The 23,970-nt window shown below is 43.7% G+C and overlaps 1 protein-coding gene across 1 annotated transcript in view; it reads left to right on the forward strand.

Moving 5' to 3' along the window:
* The window catches only part of LOC121842866 (armadillo-like helical domain-containing protein 3), a gene marked incomplete at its 5' end in the record, with an annotated part of 25,728 nt that extends 4,570 nt beyond the window's left edge, over nt 1-21,158 (forward strand). The window contains 8 exon segments of the mRNA XM_042312655.1: nt 1,191-1,256; nt 1,339-1,408; nt 1,934-1,994; nt 2,159-2,247; nt 13,694-13,776; nt 19,314-19,440; nt 20,126-20,201; nt 20,708-21,158. Coding sequence (XP_042168589.1) covers nt 1,191-1,256; nt 1,339-1,408; nt 1,934-1,994; nt 2,159-2,247; nt 13,694-13,776; nt 19,314-19,440; nt 20,126-20,201; nt 20,708-20,828 — 693 coding nt within the window.
* Nucleotides 21,159-23,970: the final 2,812 nt, after the last annotated feature.

Genomic DNA, 23,970 nt, shown 5'->3' on the forward strand with positions numbered 1-23,970 from the left:
GTACACCTGTGTGACGGAGGTATGTACACCTGTGTGACCGATGTATGTACACCTGTGTGACGGAGGTATGTACACCTGTGTGACGGAGGTATGTACACCTGTGTGACGGAGGTATGTACACCTGTGTGACGGAGGTATGTGCACCTGTGTGACGGAGGTATGTACACCTGTGTGACGGAGGTATGTACACCTGTGTATGTACACCGGAGGTATGTACACCTGTGTGACGGAGGTATGTACACCTGTGTGACGGAGGTATGTACACCTGTGTGACGGAGGTATGTACACCTGTGTGACGGAGGTATGTACACCTGTGTGACGGAGGTATGTACACCTGTGTGACGGAGGTATGTACACCTGTGTGACGGAGGTATGTACACCTGTGTGACGGAGGTATGTACACCTGTATGACGGAGGTATGTACACCTGTATGACGGAGGTATCTACACCACCTGTGTGACGGAGGTATGTACACCTGTGTGACGGAGGTATGTGCACCTGTATTACGGAGGTATGTACGCCTGTATAACGGAGGTATGTACACCTGTGTGACGGAGGTATGTACACCTGTGTGATGGAGGTATGTGCACCTGTATTACGGAGGTATGTACACCTGTGTGACGGAGGTATGTACACCTGTGTATGCTGATGTCTTTCTCTCTGTCCTATAGGACCAGTATGATGTCTTTCTCTCTGTCTTTTTCACTGTCCTATAGGACCAGTATGATGTCTTTCTCTCTGTCCTATAGGACCAGTATGATGTCTTTCTCTCTGTCTTTTTCACCGTCCTATAGGACCAGTATGATGTCTTTCTCTCTGTCCTATAGGACCAGTATGATGTCTTTCTCTCTGTCCTATAGGACCAGTATGATGTCTTTCTCTCTGTCCTATAGGACCAGTATGATGTCTTTCTCTCTGTCCTATAGGACCAGTATGATGTCTTTCTCTCTGTCCTATAGGACCAGTATGATGTCTTTCTCTCTGTCCTATAGGACCAGTATGATGTCTTTCTCTCTGTCCTATAGGACCAGTATGATGTCTTTATCTCTGTCCTATAGGACCAGTATGATGTCTTTCTCTCTGTCCTATAGGACCAGTATGATGTCTGTCTCTCTGTCCTATAGGACCAGTATGATGTCTTTCTCTCTGTCCTATAGGACCAGTATGATGTCTTTCTCTCTGTCCTATAGGACCAGTATGCTGATGCCTTTCTCCATGACGACAACATGAACTTCAGAGTCAATCTACACAGAATGGTAAGTGTGTGTGTGTGTGCGTGTGCGTGCGTGCGTGCGTACATGCGTGTGTGTGTGTTCAACCTGCGTTCTGTGTATACAGCCCATGAGACACAGGAAGAAGGCAGCAGAGAAGAACGTCCCGTCCAGACCACTGGTGTGTGCTGTTCTAGGTACGTGGAACCATTCAACATGGTCTAGTCTGTAGTCCGTGTTGTAGCTGTGGATCAGAGCATTAAGAGCTTCATATACATTTGAATTGTACAGTAAAGGCTCTGTCTGTCTGTCTGTCTGTCTGTCTGTCTGTCTCTGTCTCTGTCTCTGTCTCTCTCTGTCTCTCTCTTCTCTGTCTCTCTATCTCTCTCTCTCTCTATCTCTCTGTCTTTCTCTCTGTCTCTCTCTCTCTGTCTTTCTCTCTGTCTCTCTGTCTCTCTGTCTCTGTATCTATCTCTCTGTCTCTGTGTCTCTCTGTCTCTATCTCTCTGTCTTTCTCTCTGTCTCTCTGTCTCTCTCTCTCTGTATCTCTCTCTCTCTCTCTCTCTGTCTTTCTCTCTGTCTCTCTGTCTCTGTGTCTCTGTATCTATCTCTCTGTCTCTCTATCTCTCTCTCTCTCTCTATCTCTCTGTCTTTCTCTCTGTCTCTCTATCTCTCTGTCTCTGTATCTATCTCTCTGTCTCTGTGTCTCTCTGTCTCTCCAGATCTGATGGTTGAGTTCATCGTCACTCATATGATGAAGGACTTTCCTATGGATCTCTACATGTAAGACGGCTGCCCTGTGTCTCACACTTTACAATCAACCAAACATGTTACTACACTACCAAGATGCGTACATTACAAGTGTGTTTAATCATGATACTTGTGTGTGTATGGTGTGTGTGTATGGTGTGTGTGTATGGTGTGTGTGTATGGTGTGTGTCCACCAGGCGTTGTGTACAGGTGATTCACAAGCTGATCTGCTACCAGAAGAAATGCAGAATCAGGTTACACTATACCTGGAGAGAACTGTGGTCAGGTAGGAACACACACACACACACGCAACACACACACACACACACACGCAACACACACACACATTCAGAACACACACATTCTGTGTGCAACACACACACACACACACACACACACATTCAGAAAACACACACACACACACACACCACACACACACACAACACACACACACAAACATTCAGAACACACACACACCACACACACATGCAACACAAACGCAACACACATTCAGAAAACACACACACACACACACATTCAGAACACACACACACACTCACACACACAGCATGTACATTTTGCGGGCATTTGATAAATGTACCAGACCCATCTGCATCGGGTGTGTAACGTGATCAGGGCGTCCACCTCGGTGCCCAGGAGGACAGAAATCACATTTAGAATGTGTTAATTCATATCAACAGAACCTGTTGAGGAGGCAATGTCGTGTTTAGAATGTGTTAATTCATGTCAACAGAACCTGTTGAGGAGGCAATGTCGTGTTTAGAATGTGTTAATTCATATCAACAGAACCTGTTGAGGAGGCAATGTCGTGTTTAGAATGTGTTAATTCATATCAACAGAACCTGTTGAGGAGGCAATGTCGTGTTTAGAATGTGTTCGGTTAATTCATATCAACAGAACCTGTTGAGGAGGCAATGTCGTGTTTAGAATGTGTTAATTCATATCAACAGAACCTGTTGAGGAGGCAATGTCTGTTTAGAATGTGTTAATTCATATCAACAGAACCTGTTGAGGAGGCAATGTCGTGTTTAGAATGTGTTAATTCATGTCAACAGAACCTGTTGAGGAGGCAATGTCGTGTTTAGAATGTGTTAATTGTATCAACAGAACCTGTTGAGGAGGCAATGTCCTGTTTAGAATGTGTTAATTCATATCAACAGAACCTGTTGAGGAGGCAATGTCCTGTTTAGAATGTGTTAATTCATATCAACAGAACCTGTTGAGGAGGCCGTGTTTAGAATGTCTAATTCTCAACAGAACCTGTTGAGGAGGCAATGTCGTGTTTAGAATGTGTTAATTCATATCAACAGAACCTGTTGAGGAGGCAATGTCGTGTTTAGAATGTGTTAATTCATATCAACAGAACCTGTTGAGGAGGCAATGTCGTGTTTAGAATGTGTTAATTCATATCAACAGAACCTGTTGAGGAGGCAATGTCGTGTTTAGAATGTGTTAATTCATATCAACAGAACCTGTTGAGGAGGCAATGTCGTGTTTAGAATGTGTTAATCTCATATCAACAGAACCTGTTGAGGAGGCAATGTCGTGTTTAGAATGTGTTAATTCATATCAACAGAACCTGTTGAGGAGGTGTCGTGTTTAGAATGTGTTAATTCATATCAACAGAACCTGTTGAGGAGGCAATGTCGTGTTTAGAATGTGTGTTAGAAATTCATATCAACAGAACCTGTTGAGGAGGCTGTGTTTAGAATGTGTTAATTCATATCAACAGAACCTGTTGAGGAGGCAATGTCTCGTGTTTAGAATGTGTTAATTCATATCAACAGAACCTGTTGAGGAGGCAATGTCTGTTTAGAATGTGTTAATTCATATCAACAGAACCTGTTGAGGAGGCAATGTCGTGTTTAGAATGTGTTAATTCATATCAACAGAACCTGTTGAGGAGGCAATGTCGTGTTTAGAATGTGTTAATTCATATCAACAGAACCTGTTGAGGCAATGACAATGTCTTATCTGTCTGAATGTGTTAATTCATATCTCAGAACCTGTTGAGGAGGCAATGTCGTGTTTAGAATGTGTGTCTCTCAGAACCTGTTGAGGAGGCAATGTCGTGTTTGAATGTGTTAATTCATATCAACAGAACCTGTTGAGGATGCAATGAAGTGTTTAGAATGTGTTAATTCATATCAACAGAACCTGTTGAGGAGGCAATGTCGTGTTTAGAATGTGTTAATTCATATCAACAGAACCTGTTGAGGAGGCAATGTCGTGTTTAGAATGTGTTAATTCTCAACAGAACCTGTTGAGGAGGCAATGTCGTGTTTAGAATGTGTTAATTCATATCAACAGAACCTGTTGAGGAGGCAATGTCGTGTTTAGAATGTGTTAATTCATATCAACGAACCTGTTGAGGAGGCAATGTCGTGTTTAGAATGTGTTAATTCATATCAACAGAACCTGTTGAGGAGGCAATGTCGTGTTTAGAATGTGTTAATTCATATCAACAGAACCTGTTGAGTTTAGAGGCAATGTCGTGTTTAGAATGTGTTAATTCATATCAACCAGAACCTGATGTGAGGCAATGTCGTGTTTAGAATGTGTTAATTCATATCAACAGAACCTGTTGAGGAGGCAATGTCGTGTTTAGAATGTGTTAATTCATATCAACAGAACCTGTTATGGAGGCAATGTATGTTTAGAATGTGTTAATTCATATCAACAGGTGTTGAGGAGGTGTATGGTGTTTAGAATGTGTTAATGTCATATCAACAGAACCTGTTGAGGAGGTATGTCGTGTTTAGAATGTGTATCAACAGAACCTGTTGAGGTGTGCAATGTCGTGTTTAGAATGTGTTAATTCATATCAACAGAACCTGTTGAGGAGGCAATGTCGTGTTTAGAATGTGTTAATTCATATCAACAGAACCTGTTGGCAATGTGTGTGTTGAATGTGTTAATGGTGTTCATTATCAACAGAACCTGTTGAGGAGGCAATGTCGTGTTTAGAATGTGTTAATTCATATCAACAGAACCTGTTGAGGAGGCAATGTCGTGTTTAGAATGTGTTAATTCATAACCAGGACAGAACCTGTTGAGGAGGCAATGTCGTGTTTAGAATGTGTTAATTCATATCAACAGAACCTGTTGAGGAGGCAATGTCGTGTTTAGAATGTGTTAATTCATATCAACAGAACCTGTTGAGGAGGCAATGTCGGGTTTAGAATGTGTTAATTCATATCAACAGAACCTGTTGAGGAGGCAATGTCGTGTTTAGAATGTGTTAATTCATATCAACAGAACCTGTTGAGGAGGCAATGTGTGTTAAGAATGTGTTAATTCATATCAACAGAACCTGTTGAGGAGGCAATGTGTGTTTAGAATGTGTTAATTCATATCAACAGAACCTGTTGAGGAGGCAATGTCGTGTTTAGAATGTGTTAATTCATATCAGAACCTGTTGAGGAGGCCTGTAGAATGTGTTAATTCATATCAACAGAACCTGTTGAGGAGGCAATGTCGTGTTTAGAATGTGTTAATTCATATCAACAGAACCTGTTGAGGAGGCAATGTCGTGTTTAGAATGTGTTAATTCATATCAACAGAACCTGTTGAGGAGGCAATGTCGTGTTTAGAATGTGTTAATTCATATCAACAGAACCTGTTGAGGAGGCAATGTCGTGTTTAGAATGTGTTAATTCATATCAACAGAACCTGTTGAGGAGGCAATGTCGTGTTTAGAATGTGTTAATTCATATCAACAGAACCTGTTGAGGAGGCAATGTCGTGTTTAGAATGTGTTAATTCATATCAACAGAACCTGTTGAGGAGGCAATGTCGTGTTTAGAATGTGTTAATTCATATCAACAGAACCTGTTGAGGAGGCAATGTCGTGTTTAGAATGTGTTAATTCATATCAACAGAACCTGTTGAGGAGGCAATGTCGTGTTTAGAATGTGTTAATTCATATCAACAGAACCTGTTGAGGAGGCAATGTCGTGTTTAGAATGTGTTAATTCATATCAACAGAACCTGTTGAGGAGGCAATGTCGTGTTTAGAATGTGTTAATTCATATCAACAGAACCTGTTGAGGAGGCAATGTCGTGTTTAGAATGTGTTAATTCATATCAACAGAACCTGTTGAGGAGGCAATGTCGTGTTTAGAATGTGTTAATTCATATCAACAGAACCTGTTGAGGAGGCAACACGTGTTTAGAATGTGTTAATTCATATCAACAGAACCTGTTGAGGAGGCAATGTCGTGTTAAGAATGTGTTAATTCATATCAACAGAACCTGTTGAGGAGGGAGGCAATGTCGTGTTTAGAATGTGTTAATTCATATCAACAGAACCTGTTGAGGAGGCAATGTCGTGTTTAGAATGTGTTAATTCATATCAACAGAACCTGTTGAGGAGGCAATGTCGTGTTTAGAATGTGTAATTCATATCAACAGAACCTGTTGAGGAGGCAATGTCGTGTTTAGAATGTGTTAATTCATATCAACAGAACCTGTTGAGGAGGCAATGTCGTGTTTAGAATGTGTTAATTCATATCAACAGAACCTGTTGAGGAGGCAATCACGTGTTTAGAATGTGTTAATTCATATCAACAGAACCTGTTGAGGAGGCAATGTCGTGTTTAGAATGTGTTAATTCATATCAACAGAACCTGTTGAGGAGGCAATGTCGTGTTTAGAATGTGTTAATTCATATCAACAGAACCTGTTGAGGAGGCAATGTCGTGTTTAGAATGTGTTAATTCATATCAACAGAACCTGTTGAGGAGGCAATGTCGTGTTTAGAATGTGTTAATTCATATCAACAGAACCTGTTGAGGAGGCAATCGTGTTTAGAATGTGTTAATTCATATCAACAGAACCTGTTGAGGAGGCAATGTCGTGTTTAGAATGTGTTAATTCATATCAACAGAACCTGTTGAGGAGGCAATGTCGTGTTTAGAATGTGTTAATTCATATCAACAGAACCTGTTGAGGAGGCAATGTCGTGTTTAGAATGTGTTAATTCATATCAACAGAACCTGTTGAGGAGGCAATGTCGTGTTTAGAATGTGTTAATTCATATCAACAGAACCTGTTGAGGAGGCAATGTCGTGTTTAGAATGTGTTAATTCATATCAACAGAACCTGTTGAGGAGGCAATGTCGTGTTTAGAATGTGTTAATTCATATCAACAGAACCTGTTGAGGAGGCAATGTCGTGTTTAGAATGTGTTAATTCATATCAACAGAACCTGTTGAGGAGGCAATGTCCTGTTCTTCGTGCTGAATTCTGATTCTCACTTTGAAGATGTTAGAATAACTGTCCACATGTACTTTTCCTCAACAAGAAGAGTCACAAACAGCTAAATCACTAGCCTGTCAGTCTACTGTCCCCCATAGTAGAAACGTTCACCTGTTCTATTGGTCAACTTGTGCAGAAAGAAATAGCCTATACCAAACAGACTCTGGGACAGTTTGGGAAGATAGATGCTAAATTCATACAACCAGTAGGACCAGGCTACGTTAAAAAACATTAAGTAATGAGGCTGATGCAACAGATTAGAGCGTTTATCTTAAAATGTTGATCAACTATTATTTATTCACATTATAACAGCAGAGCTGTGCAGTAGGCAGAAGGCAGTAGGCAGTAGGCAGAAGGCAGTAGGCAGAAGGCGGTAGGCAGAAGGCGGTAGGCGGTAGACAGTAGGCAGAAGGCAGTAGACAGTAGGCGGTAGGCAGAAGGCAGAAGGCAGTAGGCACAAGGCAGAAGGCAGTAGGCAGAAGGCGGTAGGCGGTAGGCAGAAGGCGGTAGACGGTAGGCAGAAGGCAGTAGACGGTAGGCAGTAGACGGTAGGCAGTAGGCAGTAGGCAGAAGGCGGTAGGCGGTAGGCAGAAGGCAGTAGGCAGAAGGCAGAAGGCAGAAGCCGGTAGGCAGAAGGCAGTAAGGTAGCGGAAGGCGGAGGCGGTAGGCAGAAGGCGGTAGGCAGAAGGCGGTAGGCAGTAGACAGTAGGCGGTAGGCAGTAGGCAGAAGGCAGTAGGCGGTAGGCAGAAGGCGGTAGGCAGTAGACAGTAGGCGGTAGGCAGAAGGCGGTAGGCAGAAGGCGGTAGGCAGTAGGCAGTAGACAGTAGGCAGTAGGCAGTAGGCAGAAGGCAGAAGGCAGTAGGCTGTGTGTGAATGTTGGTTAGATAATGAAATTAACTGGAGGGAAACCGTTGTCAAACAGCACCAGACATGACAACAGTTTCATGTGACAGAGATGAAAATACCTGGTAGAAATGTAGGAGGGGACATCTGATATACAACAACTAGCAGGGGTTGATAATACGACTAGGATTGTGCCTCTAGCTACTGGACAACGAGAGGAAGTTGATATAAAAGATTTGCCTCCACGGATATGGTCTGATTTTAGACTCCTTTGAGGCAAGCTAAGACATGCTTCATAATATGCAGTGAAACGTTCAGGTTTCAATCAAGTATGTTTTCAAAATGCCTACTGCCTCCATCTTACTGCAAAGTGTTGTGTGACGAGGTGAGGAAGTCTTCCTGTTCATAGTGTTGTGTGACGAGGTGATGAAGCCGTCCTGTTTATAGTGTTGTGTGACGAGGTGATGAAGCCGTCCTGTTCATAGTGTTGTGTGACGAGGTGATGAAGCCGTCCTGTTGATAGTGTTGTGTGACGAGGTGATGAAGTCTTCCTGTTCATAGTGTTGTGTGACGAGGTGATGAAGTCTTCCTGTTCATAGTGTTGTGTGACGAGGTGATGAAGTCGTCCTGTTCATAGTGTTGTGTGACGAGGTGATGAAGCCGTCCTGTTCATAGTGTTGTGTGATGAGGTGATGAAGCCGTCCTGTTTATAGTGTTGTGTGACGAGGTGATGAAGCCGTCCTGTTCATAGTGTTGTGTGACGAGGTGATGAAGCCGTCCTGTTCATAGTGTTGTGTGATGAGGTGATGAAGTCTTCCTGTTCATAGTGTTGTGTGATGAAGTCGTCCTGTTCATAGTGTTGTGTGACGAGGTGATGAAGCCGTTCTGTTCATAGTGTTGTGTGATGAGGTGATGAATCCGTCCTGTTTATAGTGTTGTGTGACGAGGTGATGAAGCCGTCCTGTTCATAGTGTTGTGTGACGAGGTGATGAAGTCGTCCTGTTCATAGTGTTGTGTGATGAAGTCTTCCTGTTCATAGTGTTGTGTGACGAGGTGATGAAGTCGTCCTGTTCATAGTGTTGTGTGACGAGGTGATGAAGTCTTCCTGTTCATAGTGTTGTGTGACGAGGTGATGAAGCCGTCCTGTTTATAGTGTTGTGTGACGAGGTGATGAAGCCGTCCTGTTCATAGTGTTGTGTGACGAGGTGATGAAGTCTTCCTGTTCATAGTGTTGTGTGATGAGGTGATGAAGCCGTCCTGTTCATAGTGTTGTGTGATGCGGGGATGAAGTCTTCCTGTTCATAGTGTTGTGTGACAATGGTGAGGAAGTCTTCCTGTTCATAGTGTTGTGTGACGAGGTGATGAAGCCGTCCTGTTCATAGTGTTGTGTGACGAGGTGATGAAGCCGTCCTGTTTATAGTGTTGTGTGACGAGGTGATGAAGTCTTCCTGTTCATAGTGTTGTGTGACGAGGTGATGAAGTCTTCCTGTTCATAGTGTTGTGTGACGAGGTGATGAAGCCGTCCTGTTCATAGTGTTGTGTGACAAGGTGATGAAGCCGTCCTGTTCATAGTGTTGTGTGACGAGGTGATGAAGCCGTCCTGTTCATAGTGTTGTGTGATGAGGTGATGAATCCGTCCTGTTCATAGTGTTGTGTGATGAAGCAGCATCTGAGTGCTGTCTGACAGAGTGATGAACCGTCCTGTTCATAGTGTTGTGTGACAGAAGTCTTCCTGTTCATAGTGTTGTGTGAGAAGTCTTCCTGAACATATGTGTGATGAGGTGACTTCCTGTTCCAGTGTTGTGTGATGAAGTCGTCCTGTTCATAGTGTTGTGTGAGAATGAATCCGATCCTATTTCCAGTGTTGTGTGATGACCAGCCGTCCTGTTCATATTCATCAATGAGGTGATGAAGCCGTCCTGTTCCATTAAATGTCAGTGAAAAGCCGTCCTGTTCATTAGTGTTGTGTGATGAGGTGATGAACACACGTCCTGTTTATAGTGTTGTGTGACGAGGTGATGAAGCCGTCCTGTTCATAGTGTTGTGTGACAGGTGATGAAGCCGTCCTGTTCATAGTGTTGTGTGATGAGGTGATGAAGTCTTCCTGTTCATAGTGTTGTGTGACGAGGTGATGAAGTCGTCCTGTTCATAGTGTTGTGTGATGCGGGGATGAAGCCTTCCGTTGCTTGTTCATTTGCTGTTTGTGGAGCTGTAGCAGCATCTCTCCTGCTGTCTGACAGATTTACCTCTCAGAGGCTCTGCATCTGTAGGCTGCATGCTAAATGATAAATATAATGCATTGCGAACATATTGTACACGTGACAATTTAATTCCATTCAATTATGCAAATTAACCTGTAGACCAATAAGAATGGCCGGTCAGATGTATTTCCATCAATGACCAGGCTAAAAGTAATTATTCATCAATGGGATGTTTTGCAATTTTATTTATCGTAAAAAAATTAAATGTCAGTCAAAAGCCGCCTATTATTATTATTACTACTATTACCACTAACGGGAAACCCTGACACACACACACACACACACACACTTAAACACATTGAGAACACACACACACACACACACACATTGAGAACACACACACACACACACACACACACACACACACACACACACACACTTAAACACACACACACACACACACACACACAGTTAAACACATTGAGAACACACACACACACACTTAAACACATTGAGAACACACACACACACACTTAAACACATTGAGAACACACACACACACACACGAACACACACACACTTACACACATTGAGAACACACACACACACACACACACACACACACACTTAAACACATTGAGAACACACACACACACACACTTAAACACATTGAGAACACACACACACACACACACACACACGAACACACACACACTTACACACATTGAGAACACACACACACTTAAACACATTCAGAACACACACACACACACACTTAAACACATTCAGAACACACACACACACACTTAAACACATTCAGAACACACACACACACACTTAAACACATTCAGAACACACACACACACTTAAACACATTCAGAACACACAAACACACACTTAAACACATTCAGAACACACTCACACACACACTTAAACACATTCAGAACACACACACAAACACACACTTAAACACATTCAGAACACACACACACACACTAAAACACATTGAGAACACACACACACAAACACACACTTAAACACATTCAGAACACACACTCACACACACACTTAAACACATTCAGAACACACACTTAAACACATTCAGAACACACACTTAAACACACACACACACTTAGCAATTGATTGTCAGTGATGAGCAGAGAACAACACATGAATAATGAAAACCTTTGATGACACGTTGTTTCTGTGATCAAACCAGTGTATGAAACATGAAACCAAACAGTTTGGGCGCTGCGCTGTGTGTGTGTGTGTGTGTGTGTGTGTGTGTGTGTGTGTGTGTGTGTGTGTGTGTGTGTGTGTGTGTGTGTGTGTGTGTGTGTGTGTGTGTGTGTGTGTGTGTGTGTGTGTGTGGTGTGTGTGTGGGTGTTTCGTCGAGTGTATGTTTTGAGCATGCACGTGTTTATGTCCCCCAACACTGTCCCATCTCTAATCTTCCTCTGTCTCTGTGTGAATGTCTCTCCCGCGCCATTGTGTGTGTGTGTGTGCGTCCATGAATTATGCCTGCGGCTGGCTCGTGTGTGTGTCAGTCAGTCAGTGTGTGTGTGTGAATGTCTCTCTCCATGAATTATGCCTGCGGCTGGCGTGTGTGTGTGTGAATGTTTCCATGAATTATGCCTTAATAAAAGCACTGCTTTATAAATGTATTCATCTCTTCAGCTCTGCAGCTTCCTGCACTAACAGAATACCCTCAGTACACTACCAGAATACCCTCAGTATACTAACAGAATACCCTCAGTACACTACCAGAATACCCTCAGTATACTAACAGAATACCCTCAGTACACTACCAGAATACCCTCAGCACACTAACAGAATACCCTCAGTACACTAACAGAATACCCTCAGTACACTACCAGAATACCCTCAGTATACTAACAGAATACCCTCAGTACACTAACAGAATACCCTCAGCACACTAACAGAATACCCTCAGCACACTAACAGAATACCCTCAGTACACTAACAGAATACCCTCAGTATACTAACAGAATACCCTCAGTACACTACCAGAATACCCTCAGTACACTACCAGAATACCCTCAGTACACTAACAGAATACCCTCAGTACACTAACAGAATACCCTCAGTACACTAACAGAATACCCTCAGTACACTAACAGAATACCCTCAGTACACTAACAGAATAGTGTGTTGTCTGTTCAGACCCTCAGTAACAGTGTGTTGTCTGTTCAGACCCTCAGTAACAGTGCGTTGCCTGTTCAGACCCTCAGTAACAGTAACAGTGCGTTGTCTGTTCAGACCCTCAGTAACAGTGTGTTGTCTGTTCAGACCCTCAGTAACAGTGTGTTGTCTGTTCAGACCCTCAGTAACAGTGTGTTGTCTGTTCAGACCCTCAGTAACAGTGTGTTGTCTGTTCAGACCCTCAGTAACAGTCAGTTGTCTGTTCAGACCCTCAGTAACAGTGCGTTGTCTGTTCAGACCCTCAGTAACAGTGTGTTGTCTGTTCAGACCCTCAGTAACAGTGCGTTGTCTGTTCAGACCCTCAGTAACAGTGCGTTGTCTGTTCAGACCCTCAGTAACAGTGTGTTGTCTGTTCAGACCCTCAGTAACAGTGTGTTGTCTGTTCAGACCCTCAGTAACAGTGTGTTGTCTGTTCAGACCCTCAGTAACAGTGTGTTGTCTGTTCAGACCCTCAGTAACAGTGTGTTGTCTGTTCAGACCCCAGTAACAGTAACAGTGTGTTGTCTGTTCAGACCCTCAGTAACAGTGTGTTGTCTGTTCAGACCCTCAGTAACAGTGTGTTGTCTGTTCAGACCCTCAGTAACAGTGTGTTGTCTGTTCAGACCCTCAGTAACAGTGTGTTGTCTGTTCAGACCCTCAGTAACAGTGTGTTGTCTGTTCAGACCCTCAGTAACAGTGTGTTGTCTGTTCAGACCCTCAGTAACAGTGCGTTGTCTGTTCAGACCCTCAGTAACAGTGCGTTGTCTGTTCAGACCCTCAGTAACAGTGTGTTGTCTGTTCAGACCCTCAGTAACAGTGCGTTGTCTGTTCAGACCCTCAGTAACAGTGTGTTGTCTGTTCAGACCCTCAGTAACAGTGTGTTGTCTGTTCAGACCCTCAGTAACAGTGTGTTGTCTGTTCAGACCCTCAGTAACAGTGTGTTGTCTGTTCAGACCCTCAGTAACAGTGTGTTGTCTGTTCAGACCCTCAGTAACAGTGTGTTGTCTGTTCAGACCCTCAGTAACAGTGTCTTGTCTGTTCAGACCCTCAGTAACAGTGTCTTGTCTGTTCAGACCCCCTTCTCCATTCTGTTTCAGTGGTTGTGTTGTATTATAATAATATTGTGTGTTTCTCCATTCTGTTTCAGTAGTTGGTTTGTATTATAATAATAATGTGTGTTTCTTTGCCTTCTCTTTTTCCACCAGCTCTGATCAACCTGTTGAAATTCCTGCTGTCCAATGAGACCGTTCTGTTGGCCAAGCACAACATCTTTCACCTGGCTCTACTGGTGAGAACACACATACATCCACTAATATCTACCCCTAGACCCTAACCCATAGCTCCTAACCCATAGCTTCTAACCCCTAGCTCCTAACCCATAGATCCTAACCCATAGATCCTAACCCATAGATCCTAACCCATAGATCCTAACCCATAGATCCTAACCCCTAGCTCCTAACCCCTAGATCCTAACCCCTAGCTCCTAACCCCTAGCTCCTAACCCCTAGACCCTAACCCATAGCTCCTAATCCCTAAACCCTAACCCATAGCTCCTAACCCCTAGACCCTTCCCCTAGACCCTTACCCCTGACCCTAACCCCTGACCCTAACCCCTAGACCTTAACCCCTAGACCCTAACCCCTAGACCCTAGCTCCTAACCCCTAGACTCTAACCCCTAGCTCCTAATCCCTAGACCCTGTTCTGTTGGCCTCTAGCCTATAACACTAGACTGTTCTGTCGGCCTCTAGACTGTTCTGTCGGCCTCTAGCCTCTAACACTAGACTGTTCTGTTGGCCTCTAGCCTCTAACACTAGACTGTTCTGTTGGCCTCCAGCCTCTAACACTAGACTGTTCTGTTGGCCTCTAGCACTAGACTGTTCTGTTGGCCTCTAGCACTAGACTGTTCTGTTGGCCTCTAACACTAGACTGTTCTGTTGGCCTCTAACACTAGACTGTTCTGTTGGCCTCTAACACTAGACTGTTCTGTTGGCCTCTAACACTAGACTGTTCTGTTGGCCTCTAACACTAGACTGTTCTGTTGCCTCTAGCCTCTAACACTAGACTGTTCTGTTGGCCTCCAGCCTCTAACACTAGACTGTTCTGTTGGCCTCTAGCACTAGACTGTTCTGTTGGCCTCTTGCCTCCAACACTAAACTGTTCTATTGGCCTCTAGCCTCCAACACTAAACTGTTCTGTTGGCCTCTAGCACTAGACTGTTCTGTTGGCCTCTAGCCTCTAACACTAAACTGTTCTGTTGGCCTCTAACACTAAACTGTTCTGTTGGCCTCTAACAGTAAACTGTTCTGTTGGCCTCTAGCCTCTAACACTAGACTGTTCTGTTGGCCTCTAACACTAAACTGTTCTGTTGGCCTCTAGGCTCTAACACTAGACTGTTCTGTTGCCTCTAACACTAGACTGTTCTTTTGGCCTCCAGCCTCTAACACTAGACTGTTCTGTTGGCCTCTAGCCTCTAACACTAAACTGTTCTGTTGGCCTCTAGCACTAGACTGTTCTGTTGGCCTCTAGCCTCTAACACTAGACTGTTCTGTTGGCCTCCAGCCTCTAACACTAAACTGTTCTGTTGGCCTCTAACACTAGACTGTTCTTTTGGCCTCCAGCCTCTAACACTAGACTGTTCTGTTGGCCTCTAGCCTCTAACACTAAACTGTTCTGTTGGCCTCTAGCACTAGACTGTTCTGTTGGCCTCTAGCCTCTAACACTAGACTGTTCTGTTGGCCTCCAGCCTCTAACACTAAACTGTTCTGTTGGCCTCTAACACTAGACTGTTCTGTTGGCCTCTAGCCTCTAACACTAAACTGTTCTGTTGGCCTCTAACACTAAACTGTTCTGTTGGCCTCTAGCTTCTAACACTAAACTGTTCTGTTGGCCTTGCTGGTGAGAACACACACACACAGATTTGCACGCAGACACACACACACCCAAACACACACACCCTTCTGCTCGCTCATGTTGTATCTGTGTCCGTGTGTTTGAATGTGTTTATAGAGAATGATAGAGTGGTGTGTCAAAGTGTTGAGTGACGAGTTCTGTCTGAGGTCTGTTTCAGTTCCACTATTACAACATACTCACAGGTTTAATTGTTATGTCATGAATGAATGACATAACAATGATTTCAGAGCTTTTTAATGTACATTCCAAACATGGTGAACATTCTGTTGTCTCTGTCAGGTCCACACTGGGTAGACATCAATAGAATAGTAGGACATTACTATGAAATAATGAAATATTACTGTATATTACTTATACTTATTTTTCATTCCTTAAAGTCATTATTTCTGTTCAGGCAGTAGCAGTCAGCCAGCCAGACAACATTATCTCTGTTCAGCCAGGCAGTATCTCTGCAGTCAGCCAGCCAGACAACATTATCTCTGTTCAGGCAGTAGCAGTCAGCCAGCCAGACAACATTATCTCTGTTCAGGCAGTAGCAGTCAGCCAGCCAGACAACATTATCTCTGTTCAGGCAGTAGCAGTCAGCCAGCCAGACAACATTATCTCTGTTCAGGCAGTAGCAGTCAGCCAGCCAGACAACATTATCTCTGTTCAGGCAGTAGCAGTCAGCCAGCCAGACAACATTATCTCTGTTCAGGCAGTAGCAGCCAGCCAGACAACATTATCTCTGTTCAGGCAGTAGCAGTCAACCAGCCAGACAACATTATCTCTGTTCAGGCAGTAGCAGTCAGCCAGCCAGACAACATTATCTCTGTTCAGGCAGTAGCAGTCAACCAGCCAGACAACATTATCTCTGTTCAGGCAGTAGCAGTCAACCAGCCAGACAACATTATCTCTGTTCAGGCAGTAGCAGTCAACCAGCCAGACAATGTTATCTCTGTTCAGGCAGTAGCAGTCAGCCAGCCAGACAGACAACGTTATCTCTGTTCAGGCAGTAGCAGTCAGCCAGCCAGACAGACAACATCATCTCTGTTCTTATCGTACTTTAGTCATCCTAATTAGGGAGCCTATCCTGCCTTAGTATGCTGCAGAGCTGTCTGACTAAATGACTTTACTAGATGTTCTGAGGAGGTAAGGCTCACTTCCATGAACTGTCTCTATCCCTTCCATGAACTGTCTCTATCCCTTCCATGAACTGTCTCTATCCCTTCCATGAACTGTCTCTATCCCTTCCATGAACTGTCTCTATCCCTTCCATGAACTGTCTCTATCCCTTCCATGAACCGTCTCTATCCCTTCCATGAACTGTCTCTATCCCTTCCATGAACTGTCTCTATCCCTTCCATGAACTGTCTCATCCCTTCCATGAACTGTCTATCCCTTCTGAACTGTCTCTATCCCTTCCATGAACTGTCTCTATCCCTTCCATGAACTGTCTCTATCCCTTCCATGAACTGTCTCTATCCCTTCCATGAACTGTCTCTATCCCTTCCATGAACTGTCTCTATCCCTTCCATGAACTGTCTCTATCCCTTCCATGAACTGTCTCTATCCCTTCCATGAACTGTCTCTATCCCTTCCATGAACTGTCTCTATCCCTTCCATGAACTGTCTCTATCCCTTCCATGAACTGTCTCTATCCCTTCCATGAACTGTCTATCTCTTCCATGAACTGTCTCTATCCCTTCCATGAACTGTCTCTATCCCTTCCATGAACTGTCTCTATCCCTTCCATGAACTGTCTCTATCCCTTCCATGAACTGTCTCTATCCCTTCCATGAACTGTCTCTATCCCTTCCATGAACTGTCTCTATCCCTTCCATGAACTGTCTCTATCCCTTCCATGAACTGTCTCTGAACTGTCCCTTCCATGAACTGTCTCTATCCCTTCCATGAACTGTCTCTATCCCTTCCATGAACTGTCTCTATCCCTTCCATGAACTGTCTCTATCCCATGAACTGTCTCTATCCCTTCCATGAACTTTCTATCCCTTCCATGAACTGTCTCTATCCCTTCCATGAACTGTCTCTATCCCTTCCATGAACTGTCTCTATCCCTTCCATGAACTGTCTCTATCCCTTCCATGAACTGTCTCTATCCCTTCCATGAACTGTCTCTATCCCTTCCATGAACTGTACATTCCTTCATGAACTGTCTCTATGTCGGGCATGAACTGTCTCTCTATCTTCCAAACTGTCTATCCTTCCATGAACTGTCTCTATCCCTTCTCAGAACTGAGCTGGGGAAAAACTGCTGCATGAACTGTCTCTATCCCTTCCATGAACTGTATCCCTTTATCCTATCCCTTCCATGAACTGTTCTATCCCTTCCATGAACTGAACTATGAACTGAATATATCCCTTCCATGAACTGTCTATATCCCTTCATGAACATGTCTCACATAGTTCTTCCATGAACTTCTCTCTATCCCTTCCATGAACTGTCTCTATCCCTTCCATGAACTGTCTCTATCCCTTCCATGAACTGTCTCTCTTCCATGAACTGTCTCTATCCCTTCCATGAACTGTCTCTATCTCTTCCATGAACTGTCTCTATCCCTTCCATGAACTGTCTCTATCCCTTCCATGAACTGTCTCTATCCCTTCCATGAACTGTCTCTATCCTCATGAACTGTCTCTATCCCTTCCATGAACTGTCTCTATCCCTTCCATGAACTGTCTCTATCCCTTCTGTCCTTCCATGAACTGTCTCTATCCCTTCCATGAACTGTCTCTATCCCTTCCTGAACTGTCTCTATCCCTTCCATGAACTGTCTCTATCCCTTCCATGAACTGTCTCTATCCTTCCATGAACTGTCTCTATCCCTTCCATGAACTGTCTCTATCCCTTCCATGAACTGTCTCTATCCCTTCCATGAACTGTCTCTATCCCTTCCATGAACTGTCTCTATCCCTTCCATGAACTGTCTCTATCCCTTCCATGAACTGTCTCTATCCCTTCCATGAACTGTCTCTATCCCTTCCATGAACTGTCTCTATCTGTCTCTTCTTCTCATGAACTGTCTCTATCTGTCCTCCTGAACTGTCTCTATCCCTTCCATGAACTGTCTCTATCCCTCTTTCTAGTTGTTGTGTACATTCCTCTCTCATGCGGGCTGTGTGTATCTAACCAAATGTAGCAGGAGTAAAAGTGTATCCATCTCAGACTGAGCTGGGGAAAAACTGCAGCAGTGGATTATGGTCGTTGTAGTTTATTACCACGTTCTTGCGCTGAACTAGGTTGAATAATTGCTTAATGAAAACTACAACGCCCTTCAGCCCATGTCCCACATAGTTCTTGACATGATTTCTCTCATGAATGATATGATTTAATTCTAGAGAAACCGCGTGTTTGTAATTGAACCAAAGTTGTAATTGAACCGAAGCTCTCTCTCTCTCTCTCTCTCTCTCTCTGTCTCTCTCTCTCTCTCTCTCTGTCTCTCTCTCTCTCTCTCTGTCTCTCTCTCTCTCTGTCCTCTCTCTCTCTCTGTCTCTCTCTCTCTCTGTCTCTCTCTCTCTCTCTGTCACTCTCTGTCTCTCTCTCGTCTCTCTCTCTGTCACTCTCTCTCTCTCTCTGTCTCTCTCTCTCTCTCTGTCACTCTCTGTCTCTCTCTCTGTCTCTCTCTCTGTCTCTCTCTGTCTCTCTCTCTCTCTCTCTGTCTCTCTCTCTCTCTCTCTCTCTCTCTCTCTCTCTCTGTCTCTCTCTCTCTCTCTCTCTCTCTCTGTCTCTCTCTCTCTCTCTGTCTCTCTCTCTCTCTCTCTCTCTCTCTCTGTCTCTCTGTCTCTCTCTCTCGTCTCTCTGCCCTCCTCTGCCTCTCTCTCTCTCTGCTCTCTCTCTCTCTCTCTCTCTCTCTCTGTGTCTCTCTGTCTCTCTCTCTCTCTCTGTCGTGCCCTCTCTTTCTCCCCCTCCTCAGGTGGTGAATCTGTTCAACATGTTTATAACATATGGAGATACGTTCCTGCCCACCTCCAACAGTTATGATGAACTTTACTATGAGATCGTCAGGATGCACCAGATCTTTGACAACCTCTACTGCATGGGTTAGTCTGTCTGTCTGTCTGTCTGTCCGTCCGTCCGTCCGTCCGTCCGTCCGTCCGTCCGTCCGTCCGTCCGTCCGTCCGTCACTGAATGTGTTTCTGTCTGTGTCTCTAAATGACTGAATGTGTTTCTGTCTTAGCGTGTCCTGATGACTGAATGTGTTTCTGTCTTAGCGTGTCCTGATGACTGAATGTGTTTCTGTCTTAGCGTGTCCTGATGACTGAATGTGTTTCTGTCCTAGCGTGTCCTGATGACTGAATGTGTTTCTGTCTTAGCGTGTCCTGATGACTGAATGTGTTTCTGTCTTAGCGTGTCCTGATGACTGAATGTGTTTCTGTCTTAGCGTGTCCTGATGACTGAATGTGTTTCTGTCTTAGCGTGTCCTGATGACTGAATGTGTTTCTGTCTTAGCGTGTCCTGATGACTGAATGTGTTTCTGTCTTAGCGTGTCCTGATGACTGAATGTGTTTCTGTCTTAGCGTGTCCTGATGACTGAATGTGTTTCTGTCTTAGCGTGTCCTGATGACTGAATGTGTTTCTGTCTTAGCGTGTCCTGATGACTGAATGTGTTTCTGTCTTAGCGTGTCCTGATGACTGAATGTGTTTCTGTCTTAGCGTGTCCTGATGACTGAATGTGTTTCTGTCTTAGCGTGTCCTGATGACTGAATGTGTTTCTGTTCCTCACAGTACTGAGAGTGTCCACCAACGCAGGCCAGTGGAAGGAGCCTGCCAGTAAAGTCACACACTCACTGGTCAACGTCAGGTAAGGACACGTTTACTGTGTGTTGGTAGTGTTTGTACCAGTTAGTGAATAGTGGGGATACTTGACCTTGTAGAAATATGTATTGTGATTGTGTCATCTCTTTTGGCTTCTGCCATTTCCTGGTTTACACTTTCATCTTTTCTTCTTCAATCTTTCAGTTCGAGGAGCTGGTTGAAAATGGGTTTTGACTAGGCTTCATTTGTTTAGAGCTTTCTCATAACATTGTGTGTGTTAGTTTGGGCACTCTCACTCTCTCTCTCTTTCTCTCTCTCTCTCTTTCTATCCATCTCTCTCCTCCTCCCTAGTTCAGAATACCTAATATATGCTGCAGTGTTTGTCCCATCCTGTTTTATATTTCTTCATTTTTATATATATTGGAAGATAAAACAGATTTCCATCACAGCATTGGAGCTCCTCTATAAAAGTCTGTGATTTATGTATTACTACCTTCTCTCTCACCAATGCTTCCAGTAATTCTGTGTTTCTGTGTGTGTTTGTGTTTTCAGGGCCATTATCAACCATTTCAACCCCAAGATTGAGTCCTACGCTGCAGTGAACCACATCTCCCAGCTGTCTGAGGACCAGGTAAACACGCCCCTTATGATGTCACAGGACACTCTATTATGAGTGTGAAATCAACAATGATGTCACAACAAGCCTTTTATGATGTCACAACATGCCTACTTGGGATGTCATAATGGCCCAGTGAAAGTTTCTGCATTCTTTATGATGTCACAATGGCCATCTGATGACATCACAATGACAACAGTGTTTAAATTCAGACTGTGGCTCTTTATGACATCACAATGGAACTCATCCCATGAAACAGTGTTCTTTGCATTGCACCAGGAGATAGGCTTTTAACCACACTCCATCAGGCAGCGTTTAATGAGATGAGAGAAAAATGAAGGGCCAGGAAAGGGAGGAGAGGAAAGAAAGGGAGGAGAGGAAAGAAAGGGAGGAGAGGAAAGAAAGAAAGAAAGGGAGGAGAGGAAAGAAAGAAAGGGAGGAGAGGAAAGAAAGAAAGGGAGGAGAGGAAAGAAAGAAAGGAAAGAAAGAAAGAAAGAAAGGGAGGAAAGAAAGAAAGAAAGGGAGGAGAGGAAAGAAAGGGAGGAAAGAAAGGGAGGAGAGGAAAGAAAGGGAGGAGAGGAAAGAAAGGGAGGAAAGGGAGGGAGGGAGGAAAGAAAGGGAGGAGAGGAAAGAAAGGGAGGAGAGGAAAGAAAGGGAGGAGAGGAAAGAAAGGGAGAAGGTTTGGACATATATGCTTTATTTACAAGCTGATAAGCACAGTGATGGATTCTGTCATTACACAGAGAGAGAGAGAGAGATTCTGTCATTACACAGAGAGAGAGAGAGATTCTGTCATTACACAGAGAGAGAGATATTCTGTCATTACACAGAGAGAGAGAGATTCTGTCATTACACAGAGAGAGAGAGATATTCTGTCATTACACACAGAGAGAGAGATTCTGTCATTACACAGAGAGAGAGAGAGATTCTGTCATTACACAGAGAGAGAGAGAGATTCTGTCATTACACAGAGAGAGAGAGAGAGTCTGTCATTACACAGAGAGAGAGAGAGAGAGAGAGAGAGAGAGATTCTGTCATTACACAGAGAGAGAGAGAGATTCTGTCATTACACAGAGAGAGAGAGAGAGATTCTGTCATTACACACAGAGAGAGAGAGATTCTGTCATTACACACAGAGAGAGAGAGATTCTGTCATTACACAGAGAGAGAGAGAGATTCTGTCATTACACAGAGAGAGTGAGAGAGATTCTGTCATTACACAGAGAGAGAGAGAGATTCTGTCACTACACAGAGAGAGAGAGAGAGAGAGATTCTGTCATTACACAGAGAGAGATTCTGTCATTACACAGAGAGAGAGAGATTCTGTCATTACACAGAGAGAGAGAGATTCTGTCATTACACAGAGAGAGAGAGAGAGAGATTCTGTCATTACACAGAGAGAGAGAGAGAGATTCTGTCATTACACAGAGAGAGAGAGATTCTGTCATTACACAGAGAGAGAGAGATTCTGTCATTACACACAGAGAGAGAGAGCAAGAGATTCTGTCATTACACAGAGAGAGAGATATTCTGTCATTACACACAGAGAGAGAGATTCTGTCATTACACAGAGAGAGAGATTCTGTCATTACACAGAGAGAGAGAGATTCTGTCATTACACAGAGAGAGAGAGAGATTCTGTCATTACACAGAGAGAGAGAGATTCTGTCATTACACAGAGAGAGAGAGATTCTGTCATTACACAGAGAGAGAGAGAGAGAGAGAGAGATTCTGTCATTACACAGAGAGAGTGAGAGAGATTCTGTCATTACACAGAGAGAGAGATTCTGTCATTACACAGAGAGAGAGAGAGAGAGAGATTCTGGAAAGAAAAAGGAAAGAAAGGGAGGAAAGGGAGGGAGGGAGGAAAGAAAGGGAGGAGAGGAAAGAAAGGGAGGAGAGGAAAGAAAGGGAGGAGAGGAAAAAAAGGGAGAAGGTTTGGACATATATGCTTTATTTACAAGCTGATAAGCACAGTGATGGATTCTGTCATTACACAGAGAGAGAGAGAGAGATTCTGTCATTACACAGAGAGAGAGAGAGATTCTGTCATTATACAGAGAGAGAGAGATATTCTGTCATTACACAGAGAGAGAGAGAGATTCTGTCATTACACAGAGAGAGAGAGATATTCTGTCATTACACACAGAGAGAGAGATTCTGTCATTACACAGAGAGAGAGAGAGATTCTGTCATTACACAGAGAGAGAGAGAGAGATTCTGTCATTACACAGAGAGAGAGAGAGAGAGAGAGATTCTGTCATTACACACAGAGAGAGATATTCTGTCATTACACAGAGAGAGAGAGAGAGAGAGAGATTCTGTCATTACACAGAGAGAGTGAGAGAGATTCTGTCATTACACAGAGAGAGAGAGAGATTCTGTCATTACACACAGAGAGAGAGAGATTCTGGAAAGAAAAAGGAAAGAAAGGGAGGAAAGGGAGGGAGGAGAGGAAAGAAAGGGAGGAGAGGAAAGAAAGGGAGAAGGTTTGGACATATATGCTTTATTTACAAGCTGATAAGCACAGTGATGGATTCTGTCATTACACAGAGAGAGAGAGAGAGATTCTGTCATTACACAGAGAGAGAGAGAGATTCTGTCATTACACAGAGAGAGAGAGATATTCTGTCATTACACAGAGAGAGAGAGAGATTCTGTCATTACACAGAGAGAGAGAGATATTCTGTCATTACACAGAGAGAGAGAGAGTCTGTCATTACACAGAGAGAGAGAGAGATTCTGTCATTACACAGAGAGAGAGAGATATTCTGTCATTACACAGAGAGAGAGAGAGTCTGTCATTACACACAGAGAGAGAGAGAGAGAGAGATTCTGTCATTACACAGAGAGAGAGAGAGATTCTGTCATTACACAGAGAGAGAGAGAGAGAGAGAGATTCTGTCATTACACAGAGAGAGAGAGAGATTCTGTCATTACACACAGAGAGAGAGAGAGAGAGAGATTCTGTCATTACACAGAGAGAGTGAGATTGTGTCATTACACAGAGAGAGAGAGATTCTGTCATTACACAGAGAGAGAGATTCTGTCATTACATACAGAGAGAGAGAGATTCTGTCATTACACAGAGAGAGAGATTGTGTCATTACACAGAGAGAGAGAGATTCTGTCATTACACAGAGAGAGAGAGAGATTCTGTCATTACACAGAGAGAGAGAGAGAGAGAGATTCTGTCATT

The sequence above is a fragment of the Oncorhynchus tshawytscha genome, unplaced genomic scaffold, assembly GCF_018296145.1.
Source record: "Oncorhynchus tshawytscha isolate Ot180627B unplaced genomic scaffold, Otsh_v2.0 Un_contig_4084_pilon_pilon, whole genome shotgun sequence".
In the NCBI taxonomy this organism is placed as follows: Eukaryota; Metazoa; Chordata; class Actinopteri; order Salmoniformes; family Salmonidae; genus Oncorhynchus; species Oncorhynchus tshawytscha.